At 34.6% G+C, this 17,191-nt stretch overlaps 1 protein-coding gene across 2 annotated transcripts in view; it reads right to left on the reverse strand.

The window, feature by feature from the left end:
- The window catches only part of Trh (trachealess), a 114,223-nt gene extending 97,253 nt beyond the window's left edge, over window positions 1-16,970 (reverse strand). For both annotated transcript variants that reach the window (XM_064072978.1, XM_064072975.1), the window contains exon 1: window positions 16,625-16,970. In XM_064072978.1, the coding sequence (XP_063929048.1) occupies window positions 16,625-16,857 (233 nt within the window). In that variant the 5' untranslated portion in view covers window positions 16,858-16,970. The remainder of the gene's footprint in view (window positions 1-16,624) is intronic.
- Between the last annotated feature and the right edge of the window lie 221 nt (window positions 16,971-17,191).

Raw genomic sequence — 17,191 nt, forward strand, 5'->3', positions numbered from 1 at the left:
GTACTTGTCAAGATAAGACTGACTTTGGCAGATGACCCACTCTTCTAAGAAAATAAAGGGTGGGTGGGCGGGGCTAGTACTTCTCAAGATGAGACTGATTTTGGCAAATGACATATCTTTTAAGAAAATTAGGGAGGGTGGGCGGGGGGCTAGTACTTGCCAAGATAAGATTGATTTTAGCAGATGAGTTATTTTTCTAAGAAAATAAAGTACTTAAAAATAAAAAAAAATTAAAAATCACAAAATGACAAATTGAAAAATCAAAAATTGTAATGTATAATAGGAAAATCAAAAACTGAAATATCGAAAAATTGAAAAAAAAAACAAATCTTAATCTAAAATCGAATTCGAAATTCTAGTTTTAATTTTTTTTTAGTTTTTAGGTTTTTTAACATTTGAATATTTCATTGTTTGACAATTTTGCAGTTTTTAATTCCAATCTTTCGATTTTTATTTTTTATTACAATTTTGGAATTTTTTGGTTTTTAATTTTTCAAGTTTTCAAGTTCAAATTTTTCCTTTTCACGATTTGTCATTTTTCGATTTTTTTACTAAAAGGCCAATTTATTCGAACCGAAATTTTGAAAAATCGAAAAACCCAAAAATTGAAAATTCGAAACAAAATTTTCAGATGTTTTAAAGTCACAGTGAACATGGCAAATCGCTGATCAAAATTATTTTTTACTCCTTTCGTAAAACTCGGTGACAAAATTCAAAAATCGAAAATTAAAAAAAATAAACATGTATTTTCTCGATATTTTTAAAAATCCAATAACTGAGAAATCCGAAGACTGCCAAAATTGAAAAATTAAAAAATTGAAGTTTTTTTCAGTTGCCCAGAGAAATCAAAAATCGAAAGACAGATCAAAAAATTGAAAATTTAAAGAGCGAGAAATGAAATTTTCGAAAGTTCAAAAAAGGAAAACTGAAAAATCTAGCAATACCCGCTACGATAAGACTGATTTTGGCAAATGATCTACTCTCTAAGAAAATAAAGGGCGGGTGGGTGGGGCTAGCACTCGCCAAGTAACCAACCCTCTAAGAAAATAAAAGGCGGGTGGGCCGGGCTAGTATTTGGCAAAATAAGACTCTAATAGGTCTTCTGCCAAAATCAGTCTTATCTTCGCAAGTATAAGACTGATTTTTGCAAATGACCTATCCTCTAAGAAAATAAGGGTGGGTGGGCGGGGCTAGTACTTTTCAAGATGATACTGATTTTGGCAAATGACATATCCTCTAAGAAAATAAGGGAGGGTGGGCGTGGGGCTAGGACTTGCCGAGATAAGACTGATTTTGGCAGATGACTTATTTTTCTAAGAAAATAAAGGCTGGGTGGGTGGGGTTAGTACTGGCTAAAAATAAAAAAAATTAAAAATCAAAAAATGACACATTGAAAAGTCGGATAAATGAGAAGTCGGAATTCGAAATTCCAGTTTTCGTTTTTTTGCAGTTTTTGATTCCAATCTTTTGATTTTTCAAGTTTTAACGTTACAATTTTGGAATTTTTTGATTTTTAATTTTCAAGTTCTCAAGTTCAAATTTTTCCTTTTCACGATTTGTCATTTTTCGATTTTTTTACTAAAAGGACAATTTATTCGAACCGAAATTTTGAAAAATCGAAAAATCCAAAAATTGAAAATTCGAAACAAAATTTTCAGATGTTTTAAAGTTACGGTAAACATGGCAAATCGCTGATCAAAATTACTTTTTACTCGGTGACAAAAAATCAAAAATCGAAATAAAAAAAAAATAAACATCTAATTTCTCGATATTTTAAAAAATCCAATTATTGAGAAATGCGAAAACTGCCAAAATTGTAAAAGTTTTTTTCAGTTGGCAAAGAAATACAAAATCGAAAGACAGATCAAAAAATTGAAAATTTAAAAAGCGAGAAATGAAAAATTCGAAAGTTCAAAAAACGAAAAACTGAAAAATCTAGCGGTACCCGCTACGATAAGACTGATTTTGTCAAATGATCTACTCTCTAAGAAAACAAAGGGCGGGTGGGTGGGGCTAGCACTTGCCAAGTAACCAACCCTCTAAGAAAATAAAAGGCGGGAGGGCCGTGGTAGTACTTGGCAAAATAAGACTCTAATAGGTTTTCTGCAAAAATCAGTCTCATACTTGCGAAGATAAGACTGATTTTGCTCTTATCTTCGCAAGTATGAGACTGATTTTTGCAAATGACGTATCCTCTAAGAAAATAAGGGTGGGTGGGCGGGGTTAATACTTGTCAAGATAAGACTGATTTTGGCAGATGACCCACTCTTTTAAGAAAATAAAGGGTGGGTGGGCGGGGCTAGTACCTTTTCTTAAAAGAGTATGTCATTTGCCAAAATGAGTTTTATTTTTCGCCTCCGTTCGGATTATCGTGGGTTCGGATTATAGAGGTTATACTGTATACTCATATAATTGTAGTGTACCAATCCACTTTCAGTTTGTTCGCTAAACGTTCAAATTTTCGCAAAAACATTTGCAAGGTATAATAACGTTTTATTCCCTTTCCTTTTTTTTCTTGCATTGATATAACACTTCGCTTACGCATAGGAAGTAAAAATTGTAAACAGTTTTGATTTTTTTTCGAAAATCGACACGCATAAGCTCAAAATGTTAAAAATAAAGATAATTAGTCACAAGCGTGGAAGCATATAATTTAGAAATCATCCAGCTTTTGGAAGAAATAAACGGATAAATTCTGATTAGCAAAATGTCAGGAGCAGTCGGTTTTGTAATTTATAAATTAACTTATAAATTTTGTTGTAATTTTTCCCAAATCTAATACACAAAGTGGTTTTGAGCGCTGGAAACAAAATAACACACAGATCTTCCAAATTTCCGAAATTAATCTTCACAGTTTTGAAGTAAAGGGTGGAAATAATAAATGAACAAAAAAGTAAAGGTGACAAGGAAAAACAATACAAGAATTATTGTGTCATAAAGACATGTGATTGTTGTCCAAAGTAAACGGTGAACGTCGTAGGATTTGCTAATTAATTTTACAAAAATATGTATTGTATTATCGCAAATACGTGTGCTATTTAAATGAAGTCTTCTGAATGCGAAGTAAATGACGTCATTTCCGCAAAGCAGTAGGACTAATTACAGCGTGAAATTTGGTTTGTGGGCTAACAATAAAGCTAATAGAGCATGTAACTAATCTATTTTGGAGCAGCGTTAAGTCAAATTATTAGTTAAAGCAAATATTTATTTGAAGCATATAATTTGTATAAAATGATTCATCCTGTTCACTATCTTCTCGAAGATGGCTACTTAACAAATTGTTACAAGGTAGCAGAAAAAAAAAGAAAGAGTATATAATTTAAATTCGATTGAGGTTATTGATCCTTTAATGTTTACATTAGAAGAATATATTTATAAACGTCAGAAGCCATAGATTTGCAATTTCGTTAACTCGGATTTAACACGCAGGTGTCTAATTATGTATGAGTCAGTTTTTTCTGTGATAATTTAAAAATAATTAATTGAGCAGTCAACATTAGCAGCATATTCTGGTAGTGAGTGTAAATCCCGTCGACACGTACAGATGACTGTCGATTACGAAATAGCAACAATTTCGCGCCGATATTTCGTTATGAAAAATGTTAGCGAGGGTAAAAAAATAAATAAATTCTCTTTACGAGCTGTCGCGACAGTCACAAATTAATGTAAATACTTCTGACTCGATGACTTTTCCCGTGACTTTAACAAAGTGAACGGCAAGGGGGAGTAAAGGATCTACTGTTTTAAAGAATAATCAAGTGCATGCCCCTACTGGAAAAAAATCAGACTTGCAAATTTTTGATTGCCCCCTTCACAGTCCGTAAAGACATTAGCCTCCTACATTTACACCGTTCGACCCCTGCTCTAAAGCGCCGTATGCCCGAATTTATATTAAACGAGAATTATAGAAACAGTTGTTCGCAAGCACTTAGCTCAATATTGTGCTCGCCCACTTTTTAAATTTGCATACGCCACTTACTTAAAAATTATTGCCACCGACATTTTTATAGCCCGCTGAAAAAAATTGAGGTAGCGCAGATTCATACCAACGTTACTATGATTGATTACGGCTGCAAACACGGACGACGATGGTAACAAACGAGGGTAGTTTTACTCAAACCGAATCGCTCAAATCCCCTACTTAACTCTTCTACAACCCTTATTCAATCAGGCAAGGGTTAAGACACCCGGGTTTGGCCACGTTTTTGTCGGCCGACCAATAAGTGTACAATTGACGTAATTTGCTTCATTGACGCCGGCGATTTATCCGACGGAACGCAGTAAAATTATTTTTACACAGAAATTAGGGTGCGACAAAGGGTAGTGATTAAATCCGAGTTAAATTTGAAATATTACGCTTGCTTTAATTAGCGAAACGCCACCTTATAAAAATTTACGTAGTTATGACTATTAAAAGATTCGAAAACTGATTTCAAGAGTAACTATGAAAATTGAAGTTCTTTTTTCCGTGTGTATGTCGCCGATTGTTGATACATCGAAAGAATGTCACGTAGAAATTTGTTTAATTTGAATGAGTTGCTCCTCAAAACAGACTAAAACTATTAATTAAGCCACAATGGAACAAAATGTTTTGAATATGATTATTATTATTATTATTCTTATTTGATCATAATTAAATAAAGACGTGGGTATTCTCACATTTTCTAGAATGTCATGTAGAAATTAGTTTGATTTGAATGAGTTTGTCTTCTCAAAACAGAGGACTAAAATTATTAATTAAACCACAATTGAAGAAAATGTTATGGATATTATAACTCTTATTTTATCATTAGTGTATAAAGAAGTGCGTATTCTTCACATTTTCGAGAAAATAGGGCTACTGGTTCTTAATTTGACTAATAAAAGATTTGTGATGACGTCATCAGCATGGATAACTCTAGTTACAGTCTCTAAGAGAAGTGGATACAGAGACCAGACAAACAGACAGACAAACAGACGGAAGGAAACGGGAGACTACTTTTTTCGTACTATACGACTAGATTACTATACTTCTTTAGCTTAAAGCTCGAGAAGTAAAAATCAACAAAAAATATTGATGTCTCAAAATTTTGAAAATCTTACTTAAAACAAATAGCATGACATTTTTTTACCATTGCGATTTAATAAACTACCTTAGTTTTATGTTTATTTTTCCGTTCTATCTTGAAAACAACAAAACTATTCAAATTAGGCTAAGAAAATAATTAGAATGTGTGAAAAAAGTATCTTCTTCAAACCGACTATTCTCTGAAACCATTTAATTTTATTTTGGTTTTGGTAATGCAGTAAATAACTTTAGAATTAGTGTTACATTGTACATTTTAGCAATTGTTGAATTTATCCCTCCCCCCTCCCCAAATTTGATAAAGAAACTTAAAACATGTTTAAAATGGAAACTTTGTATAAGGAAATCTATTTTAACCATGTTTTAAGTTTCTTGTTGTGGAAACATGGCTATGATATTAATAAAAAAAACTACATTTATTAATTAAAAAAGGGAAGCCCCACCCATCCGTTTCAAGCTCAGTCGTGATGAATTTTTCATTCGTTGTCAGACCGAGGGGCGGAGCGTAATTGCAAAATCGATATTTCCCTATACAAACTTACCATTTTAAACATGTTTTAAGTTTCATGTTATAAAAAGAAATCTACACATGTTAAAACAAAAAAGTAAAAGGGAAGCCCGCCCACCCGCCCTACCTCAATTGTGATGATTTTTTTTTATTCATCGTGAACCAAGGGGACAGAGCTTGGCTGCAAAATACTTATTTATTTACGAGATATTAAGAACATGTTTTTGAATATCGTGTTGTTCAAGGAATGCTATGTATACTTATTAAGAAGGGGAAGACAAAATATGGACCCCGCCCACCCACCCCAACTCAATTGTGACGATTTTTTTATTTTTAGAAACTTAAAACATGTTTAAAATTGTCAACTTTTGTAGATAATGTATCTAGTAACCTTTCTAGAGTTTTATAAGCTGAAAACAGTGATGGAAACGGCGTTCCGAAATTTCCTTAAATAATTGAGACATTGAGGTTATATTTAAAATGTCATAACAATGAGTTGTAGAATGTACTGTCGTAAAATAATACGCTGAATTTTTTCGAGTAAGCTTAACTTAATAAATTTTGTGATGACGTCATCAACAAAATTAATTGCTTCATTCAAAATTTCTTTACACACCCTGTATAAATAGTTCTAAAAAAATGTGTGGAGTATTTAAACCAAAATAAAAAAGCACGTCACTATCTAGTGTCAATTTTTAAGAAGAGAACAATTATATACAGGGTGAGTCACTAGGCGCGCGTTTTTGGATATCTCATTAATTAGTAAAAATAGGAAAAAAGTCAAAGATCAAAGTTATGCGGTTCTTTGAGGGCTATACCGTAAAATTATTTTTAACTATACAGACTGTTCTGTTTTTAAAGCATAAATCACAACTTAGATTTTTTAAATGAAACAACCTATATAACTTTACATATTTTAATTGACCTCTTCTTAGACTTTAGAACCACAGTGTATTTTCGAAAAACGATGCAACATTGCCACGTTATCCCAATTTTCGTGAAAGTTTTAGCAATGAAAAGGTCCACAAAAAAATCACACTAGGATTATTTTTAAAATCTGCGTTATAATATTTTGTGAGATTAAATTTTCACACATAGAGTGTTTTATTTATTGCAATTTTCAAATATCTATATTTCAGTTTTTTTCAAATAGAACACCCTATATTTTATTACTTTTTAAGAGACACATCGTAAATTGTAAAATTTTGTTTGTATAATTTTTAATTTTCATCTAAAACTCTATACATATAAGGTTAAAAATTGGGAACGATTAAAACATTCTGTTTTGCCTTTTTCTTAATATACGTCGTCATCTTTTGAAAACAAGAAACTTAAAACTTGTTTAAAATGGTAAATTTTTATAGACAAATATGGATCTTGCAATTAATCTCCGCCCCTCGATCTCACAACGAATGAAAAGTTCATCACAATTGAGAATTGAGATCGGGGCGGGTTGGGTGGGACCTAATCTTTGCCTGTATTTCTGTTAATATACTTAATATTAATGTTATTCTTTGAACAACACAATATTTAAAAACATGTTGTTAATTTTTCGTAGAGAAACAAGGATTTTGCAGTTAAGCTCCGCCCCCTTGGCTAACGACGAATAAATAAAATCATTACAATTGGGATAGGGCGGGTGGGCGGGGCTACATTTTGCCTTGTTTTCTTAGTATATGTAGACTTATTTCGTCAACATGATACGTTTTAAATAGGTTGTACTTAAATCACCAACAGTTGGCAGCCAAATAAACGAAAAAGGGGGACCCACTTTTTCTTATTCTAGGGACCACGGGACGTCAAAAAGCATGAAATTAGCCATTAGAGAATTACAATTACTGTCGTTATTTATACTTATATTTAATATTAAATTTATAAGTATAGCACTCAATTTAATTGATTTAATAAACTTTTCTGCCACGGTATTATTAAAGTAACTGTTGAGTTAATATAATAATAAGTACTTTGGATGTTATAATAACAGTTTTAACATATCGTTAAAACGTAACTTTTATAACCTAGACTTCTCTCGCAACCCCAAGTGGACACAAAATGGCGACGCGTTTCATTACCAAATCTGGTGTGCTTCTGTATTTTGTGCTGGGTTTAAAATTGAGAATAATTAATAAATAATCAAGTTTCTGGAACTTTATTTACATTTCTCAAGCATAATTTACAAGTTTTTTTTATCAATTGTGGTTGTCCTAGCAGTTCTAGAATCCCAGAATATATACAACTTTAATACCACCACCACAAAATTACATCACAGTTGCTCACACAATTGCTCAATTTGCACAAGTGCTGCCAAAAGATTGATTTCTGACAACTTCAACAATATTAGGTTTTACATTGTTGTATATCTGGTACTGTGGCTGCTAATGAGTTTTAAGTTCGACAAAACCCACAGCTGTAAATAACGATAGGTGTACTGCTGATTTGAAGCGGCTACAAGGCAGTTAGTTAATCTAGCGATTCCCCTCTGTTGATTTCAGTAAGCACATGAATACTGGGTTGTTCAGAGGGCTTGTACTGGTCATTCTGTATGCAAACGAGAAGAACCTTGGGCGCCCGATCGTTTTTGTGTGGTTTGGGGTTGGTTAATAGGTGTTATTGGGCATCTATTAGCCGGTTTGTGCTAAATTATGGTTGTTGCTTTGAAAGATGAGTAGGTAAACTATTAGTAGAAGAAGGTCCGGAGAGAAACGGTATGCTAACGGCAGATTGTGTTAAATCAACATGTATGTTGACCGATACAGAACGCAGCAAGTCAGCAAGTCCATACTTTACGCGGCGGAAAGCATCTTCTAGGAAGGAACCTAGTTAGAACAGGTGCTCAAAGTCTCTAATATTTGACGTAAGCAAACAAACGGCTCGCTTACAACTTCCAGCGCGGTACTAAAGGCCACTTTTTACCCGACTGTTGCTTCGCATTTGTCAAGATACACGATCATATTTGAAAAGATCACGATTTTGCTTTACGACAGGACAAATTCATGTGGGAACATGATTTTGTAGCGTTGACCTTGACTAATCCGGCGAACTTGAGTCTCGGCATCAGATATTTGCGCAAAACGTCTACATTATGAAATTGTTTAGAAACTGTTTGAGATAAAACTGGTCAATTATTCTTGATTTGTTGTAGCGCGTGTGACGCTGGACGAGCCGCTTAGAAAGCTACCTTCTAAATATAATCGTCGAAGCCGATGGATCGGATGGCTGCTTGTACACACCGACTCGTTGAATTTTAAATAAAACGTCCGTCCAGAAGGCGTATCGCATTATAGCGATTAGAGATATTAATTAATTAGACGGAGATTAAGTGTCAGACAGCACGGAACCAACTTAGCTGCTTCTAACAAATTGAGCGAAGTCTCCAGGTGTGTGTATGTGTGTAAATAATCTGGTGTGAATATGTTAGGCACGCTGCGTAGATTAGGTAGCGCCCGCTGCGACAAGAAGCCGCTTAAAAATAAGCACTCATTTGGACTGGGATAGGATGATGGAGTCTAAACGGCAGGAGTCGGCTTCCCGCTGAAGAACATGCAGCATGCGGTATGTCCGTGTGATTTCAATTATGGTTTATACCTCTACCGAACATGGCCAACACCGTCACCTATAACTCATTTCGTGAAAAATCACTTACGTATACTATTTTCCGGCGCGGAATACCACAAACACGTACGCCACGCAGTCAAAGACCGACGTACTCACACTTAAACACGTTAGAAATAATAAAAAAAAAATGTACCCTATTTGTGTGAAATGCTCAACAACCTCCCTGGTAAAGATCCTCAACTATATTAAAAAATAACAATATTAACAAATAGAACACGCAATTGTAACCCTCATTAACACCTAAATTAAACTAATTCTAATATAGATCAGAGACGTCTGTGTTGGGTGTTTGCTGACCACCAAGCTTCGAATGCATTTTATAATTTCTCGAATTAAAGAATTAAGCTTTCTGTGTTTTGAACTGTACAATTTGTTGTTCATTTTAATTCATATTTAGTATCCTTCTCCTTGCTTTAGTTTGTTTCACTAGTTATCTCATATTCGTTCAATAAAACATTTTTAGGCTGTCTCCCCTACTTATTTTTTTTATTCATTTTCGCAACTAAATCTCCCAGTTATTGTTTTATTTTGTTATTATGTTCAGATTTTTCGATTTTTCTCTCTTTTACTTCCGTTTTTATTTTCTGAGCGTAAACTAAGGAAGTATTGTAATCGATGTCATTTTGGTGGAGTTATAATGATTTTAAAATTAGTTCTTTCGCTACGTTTAACAACTAGACAACACATTCGTTATCAGAATATAACTAGTAATAAAAGATTGTCAAAGATTTGAAAACCCTACGTTCCCAGTTAATTTTAGGTCCTCTGATGTTTTACTTTCTGATAAATGTAAAGGAATCTGGTGTTTTGTTGCTGGATGAACTTGAAAAAATCTTTTGAGCTTTTAGTGTTTTATTTTTTATAAATTTGAAAAAGTCTTGAGTGTCAAAGTTTTTATTCAGTTCGCGAGTTTTTTGGGTACCCAAGGTCCAAGGTGTATTATTTTGGGGAGCCCATGGAGATTCTTTTTTGTAAATTATTTAAAACAATTTTGGAGGATTTTGGTGTTCTATTTTTGGAAAATTCTAACCTAACCTGAAGTTTGAGTTAATTTTGGGACGTTTTTTTTTTCGAAAACTTTAAAATCATCTTGGGGTTCTAGGTATTCCTGTCTGGAAAGAATTTAAAAATGCTTTGGAGCTTGTAATGCCTTTTCTTATAGATAATAATTTAATTTCTTAAAGGATACGTCATGTGCTAAAATCACTCTCATCTTAGCAAGTATTGGCCCCGCCCACCCACCCGCCTATTCTTAGAGGGTATCTTATTTGCCAAAATCACTTTTATCTTCGCAGGTACTGGCCCCGCCTCTCTTTTCTTAGAGGGTATGTCATTTGCCAATATATATAAACCGGGCCTAGTTATCTCAAATTAGTTCAATAAAACATTTTGAGGTTGTTTGCCCTACTTATTTTTTTTTTATTCATTTTCGCAACTAAATCTCCCAGTTATTGTTTTATTTTGTTATTATGTTTAGATTTTTCGATTTGTCTCTCTTTTATTTCCTTTTTTTTACATCCTGAGCGTAAGCTAAGGAAGTATTGTAATCGATGTCATTTTGGTGGAGTTATAATGATTTTTAAATTGGTTCTTTTGCTACGTTTAACAACTGAACAACACAGTCGTTATCAGACTATAACTAGTAATAAAAAATTGTCATAGATTTGAAAACCCTACGTTCGAAGTTAATTTTAGGTCCTCTGATGTTTAATTTTCTGATATATGTAAAGGAATCTGGTGTTTTGTTACTGAATGAACTTGAAAAAATCTTTTGAGCTTTTAGTGTTTTATTTTTTATAAATTTGAAAAAGTCTTGAGTGCCGCAGTGTTTTTTTTTAATTCAGGAGATTCTTGGGTACCCGTGGTGTATTATTTTCGGCAGCCCATGGAGATTTTTTTGTAAATTATTTAAAAAAATTTTGGGGGACTTTGGAGTTCTATTTTTGGAAAATTCTAACCTGACCTGTTATTGAGTTAATTTTGGTTTTTTTTTTTGAAAACTTTGAAACGATCTTGGAGTTCTAGGTATTCTTGTTTGGAAAGAATTTAAAAATGCTTTGGAGCTTCTAGTGCCTTTTCTTATAAAAATTTAATTTCTGAAAGGGTACGTCATTTGCTAAAATTACTCTTATCCTGGTAGGTGCTAAGCCCCGCCCACCCACCCTCTCTATTCTTAGAGGGTATCTCATTTGCCAAAATCACTCTTGTCTTAGCAGGTACTGGCCCCGCCCACCCACCCTCTCTTTTCTTGGAAGGTATCTCACTAGCCAAAATCACTTTTATCTTCGCAGGTACTAGCCCCGCCTCTCTTTTCTTAGAGGGTATGTCATTTGCCAATGTATATAAACCGGGCCTAGTTATCTCAAATTAGTTCAATAAAACATTTTGAGGTTGTTTCCCCTACTTATTTTTTTTTATTCATTTTCGCAACTAAATCTTCCAGTTATTGTTTTATTTTGTTATTATGTTTAGATTTTTCGATTTTTCTCTCTTTTACTTCATTTTTTTACATCCTGAGCGTAAGCTAAGGAAGTATTGTAATCGATGTCATTTTGGTGGAGTTATAATGATTTTGAAATTGGTTCTTTCGCTACGTTTAACAACTGGACAACACATTCGTTATCAGAATATAAGCAGTAATAAAAAATTGTCATAGATTTGAAAACCCTACGTTCGCAGTTAATTTTAGGTCCTCTGATGTTTTATTTTCTGATAAATGTAAAAGAATGTTTTGTTGCTGAATTAACTTGAAAAAATCTTTTGAGGTTTTAGTGTTTTATTTTTTATAAATTTGAAAAAGTCTTGAGTGCCGCAGTTTTTTTTCAATTCGCGAAATTTTTGGGTACCCAAGGTGTATTATTTTGGGGAGCCCATGGAGATTCTTTTTTGTAAATTATTTAAAACAATTTTGGAGGATTTTGGTGTTCTATTTTTGGAAAATTCTAACCTGACCTGTTATTGAGTTAATTTTGGGTTTTTTTTTTGAAAACTTTGAAACGATCTTGGGGTTCTAGGTATTCCTGTTTGGAAAGCATTTAAAAATGCTTTGGAGCTTCTAGTGCCTTTTCTTCTAGATAATAATTTAATTTCTTAAAGGATACGTCATGTGCTAAAATCACTCTCATCTTAGCAAGTACTAGCCCCGCCCACCCCCCTCTCTTTTCTTAGAAGGTATCTCATTTGCCAAAATCACTTTTATCTTCGCAGGTACTAGCCCCGCCTCTCTTTTCTTAAAGGGTATGTCATTTGCCAATGTATATAAACCGGGCCTAGTTATCTCAAATTAGTTCAATAAAACATTCTGAGGTTGTTTCCCCTACTTATTTTTTTTTATTCATTTTCGCAACTAAATCTCCCAGTTATTGTTTTATTTTGTCATTATGTTTAGATTTTTCGATTTTTCTCTCTTTTACTTCCTTTTTTATTTCTGAGCGTAAACTAAGGAAGTATTGTAATCGATGTCATTTTGGTGGAGTTATAATGATTTTAAAATTGGTTCTTTTGCTACGTTTAACAACTGAACAACACAATCGTTATCAGAATATAACTAGTAATAAAAAATTGTCAAAGATTTGAAAACCCAACGTTCGCAGTTAATTTTAGGTCCTCTGATGTTTTATTTTCTGATAAATGTAAAGGAATCTGGTGTTTTGTTGCTGGATGAACTTGAAAAAATCTTTTGAGCTTTTGATGTTTTATTTTTTATGAATTTGAAAAAGTCTTGCGTGCCGCAGTTTTTTTTAATTCGCAAGATTTTTGGGTACCCATGGTCTATTATTTTGGGGAGATTCTTTGTTGTAAATTATTTAAAATAATTTTGGAGGACTTTAGTGTTCTATTTTTGGAAAATTCTAACCTGACCTGTTATTGAGTTAATTTTGGGTTTTTTTTTTGAAAACTTTAAAACGATCTTGGGGTTCTAGGTATTCCTGTTTGGAAAGAATTTAAAAATGCTTTGGAGCTTCTAGTGCCTTTTCTTATAAAAATTTAATTTCTTAAAGGATACGCCATTTGCTAAAATTACTCTTATCCTAGTAGGTACTAAGCCCCGCCCACCCACCCTCTCTATTCTTAGAGGGTATCTCATTTGCCAAAATCACTCTTATCTTAGCAGGTACTGGCCCCGCCCACCCACCCTCTCTTTTCTTAGAAGGTATCTCATTAGCCAAAATCACTTTTATCTTCGCAGGTACTAGCCCCGCCTCTCTTTTCTTAGAGGGTATGTCATTTGCCAATGTATATAAACCGGGCCTAGGTACTCAAATTACTCAAATTAGTTCAATAAAACATTTTGAGGTTGTTTCCCCTACTTATTTTTTTATTAATTTTCGCAACTAAATCTCCCAGTTATTGTTTTATTTTGTTATTATGTTTAGATTTTTCGATTTTTCTCTCTTTTACTTCCTTTTTTTACATCCTGAGCGTAAGCTAAGGAAGTATTGTAATCGATGTCATTTTGGTGGAGTTATAATGATTTTAAAATTGGTTCTTTTGCTACGTTTAACAACTGAACAACACAGTCGTTATCAGAATATAACTAGTAAAAAAAAATTGTTACAGATTTGAAAACCCTACGTTCGCAGTTAATTTTAGGTCCTCTGTTGTTTTATTTTCTGATGAATGTAAAGGAATCTGGTGTTTTGTTGCTGGATGAACTTGAAAAAATCTTTTGACCTTTTAGTGTTTTATTTTTTATGAATTTGAAAGTCTTGAGTGCCGCAGCATTTTTTAATTCGCGAGATTTTTTTAAACGATCTTGGGGTTCTAGGTATTCCTGTTTGGAAAGAATTTGAAAATGCTTTGGAGCTTCTAGTGCCTTTTCTTATAGATAATAATTTAATTTCTTAAAGGATACGTCATGTGCTAAAATCACTCTCATCTTAGTAAGTACTAGCCCCGCCCACCCACCCGCTCTATTCTTAGAGGGTATCTCATTTGCCAAAATCACTCTTATCATAGCAGGTACTAGCCCCGCCCACCCACCCGCTCTATTCTTAGAGGATATCTCATTTGCCAAAATCAGTTTTATCTTGGTAGTTTTCTTTGCATAACACGATTACTTAAGAACTAATTTCACATGGTAATTTTTCTTAGAAAAATAAGGATTTTACAATGAAACTTCGCCCCTCGGCTTACGACGAATAAAAAAATATCATCAGAATTGAGAGAGGGCGGGTGGGCGGGACTTATATTTTGGCTTTTTTTTGTGTGTTAGGAATATCGTGTAGATGGTAAAACGCTAACCAAAATTTGTCTAATCCTTCCCCCCAGCAGCAAGATGACGTCAATTGCAAAATTTGCATTAGTAAATATTATTTAAATTTTATAGTATAAGATACTCCTGCATATGTAGTTTATGAATCTGTGTTGAGTTTTTATTCATATTTTTAGAAAAAAAAACCAAATTTGCAATTTAATTTTGAAACTGTAAAACCCAATGCTCCGAAATTTTGCAATCGTTTTAAGGTTATAGGACATTGATAAATCGTTAATCAAGATTTGTTTCTCCAAAAAATGATGACGTCATGTCACTATTCTGTCGTATAAATGTTCTTTAAATTTTATAAAGTAACATGCTCCTACATGTGTGATTTATGAATCCGTGTTGAATTTTTACCTTTGGCATCCAGATTTTTTGAAGAAAAATCACAATTATATAACCAATATTTTACAATTTAACTTTGAATTTGCAAAAACTGAATGTTGTGAAGTCTTGAAAATATTTTAAAGTAAATCGTTAATCAAAACTTGTCCATCATCTTACAGTTGTGCCGAATTTAAGAGTTGAGGAGACAAAATTAATTAAACTTCATTTTCTTTTACCGCAGCTGCTTGTAATCGGAACGTGCTAATAGTCGAATTCTTTCGAAGTATAAATATAACGTGTCAAAGTTAAGCATGTACTGAGAAATATACTTCTGTTTATGCCTTATAGAGATCATCACAAAAAAAGAAAATCGCAAAATCAAATTTTATAATTTTTAAAGAAGCGTTGTCGTGATAACTCTGAAACATATGTTACAACCCTTCTAGAAAATTGGTGACGTCATGTCAAAAATTTGTCTATTATGTTATGCGCGTAGATCGTTTGCTTGTGTTTTTATTTTAAGTTAGCAGTAGATTTTAAACAGAAATTCATATATTTACCCCCACCAAAGTTTTAATGACGTCATTTCAAAAAATTATCAGTCGATTGTACTTTGAAAATTACGGGTACTAGTGGTACTTCAAGTCGATTCTAGATTTTTTGTGACTCTGTTTATAAATGTCATATATTGTTTACTAAGTAATAATTGAATTTGGTGCCACATGTTTAAAATCCAAATTCTGTCCGTATTATAGCACACTAGGAATCATGAAAAAAGAAATTCCACTAATTTACCGCAAACCACTACGCGGAAACAACAAATGTGTGTGGACGATATATAGCAAATTAATTCGTGCGCATTTTCAATGGAGCCTTATTTAATTACCCGAATTTGATCAATACCGAATCCTATACAAGTTGATTAAATTTATGAATGGCCACTGATACTGCGGCTACATGATTGAAGGTGGGATATAGTTACGTGTGAAAATTGAGGTTTCCTAAAACGTGCAAATTTGTTGAAAAACAGACACAAATGTTCCCTTCTGAACCCGTAGTAACACTATAGCGTTTATGGATCAAGGCAATATTTTATGTCAAATTTAAAACCAAATGTCAGTTTTATCGTCCATTTCACTTGAAACAAATAATAATAATAATAACAAAATAAAATTGTGTTTTGTTAGCAACCATTATAAATCGGTTATTGAAATACTGGCGTCAAATACGCTTGTCAGAAGGCAGTCATTTATAATTACAAGATTTGAGTAATTGCCCGTTGAAATGAAAACGAAGTAAATGAGTTGCCAATTCGTATTTAGAAAAAAGTTTCCACCCTCGGCCGAATCCGAGTTTTAAGGGCTGTTTATATTGTGGAGAAGAAAGTGTTTGTGTGTTACTTTCAGGAGGGTGAGTTTTTTGCGAGCGGCACACCGGCACTTAAATGTAACTGTTCAGTATATAAATATACATACAATGAGTAGAAGCTAGAAGGCAGCCATTTGACGTGATACGATTTGAGTAATCGTCCGTTTAAATGAAAATAAACATATACTTCGATATTTTGAAAAAGACGTTTCGCCCTTTGAATGCGACGTTTAAGTATGGTTAAATTGTGGGGAGGCGAGATTAATATGCGGAAGGGTGTTTTTTGTAGCGCGAGCGGCTCGCGTGTCGCGATTAACTGTCCCGAGGTGACCGGCGGTCGAATCCGGTCCCTTGGGTGACCGAGGGGTGCAGAACCATCGGCGAGCGGCCAGCACGTGCCCAGGAAGCTATATCACGTGGCAGCCCAAATGCAAATGAGCAACAAGTGGCGTCCGTCCGATCGGAAACGGAGGTAACTCACCGGTAGTAGGGAAAGGCTTGGGGCATGTGTAGGTCCATGGGGGCGGCCGGGTGGTGCGCGGCGCCGTAGCCGTGGTGGTCGCCGGCGGTCTGCATCATGGTCCCGGCAGCGGCCGCGGCGGCGGCGGCGGCTGCCGTGTGGTGGTGCCCCAAGACGGCCGCCCAGGGCGATGACGCGAACCCTCCGGGATGATCCAGCTCGAAGGCGCACCTCTCCACGACACTCAAGTGCATGCAGCCACAACACTACACTAACGGCATCCCGGTGCACCGTCACAGTCGTAGTAGCCGTCACACGTGCGTCGGCGAGCGCGGACACTCGGCCATTGATCGCGGACTCCTAGGAGTCCGCTCTGGACGTGAATGAGGAAAGAGTTAACGAAGGCGGGGTCGCGGGCTCGCGTGCGTGGCCACCGTCACGTGACGAGGCGGGAGGAGCCGCTGACTGGCTCCGGCGGCTAGCCCGCCTATCCGCGCTACTCCCACTCGAGGCGTGTTTGCGCCGAGACACCGATGCGAATACTACACCTAATTACCGCATCGGCTCACCTGTCGGACCAAGGTGCGA

Source organism: Zophobas morio, unplaced genomic scaffold, assembly GCF_036711695.1.
Source record: "Zophobas morio isolate AGI-343-1 ecotype UQ-CSIRO unplaced genomic scaffold, CSIRO_AGI_Zmor_V1 ptg000044l, whole genome shotgun sequence".
Taxonomy (NCBI): Eukaryota; Metazoa; Arthropoda; class Insecta; order Coleoptera; family Tenebrionidae; genus Zophobas; species Zophobas morio.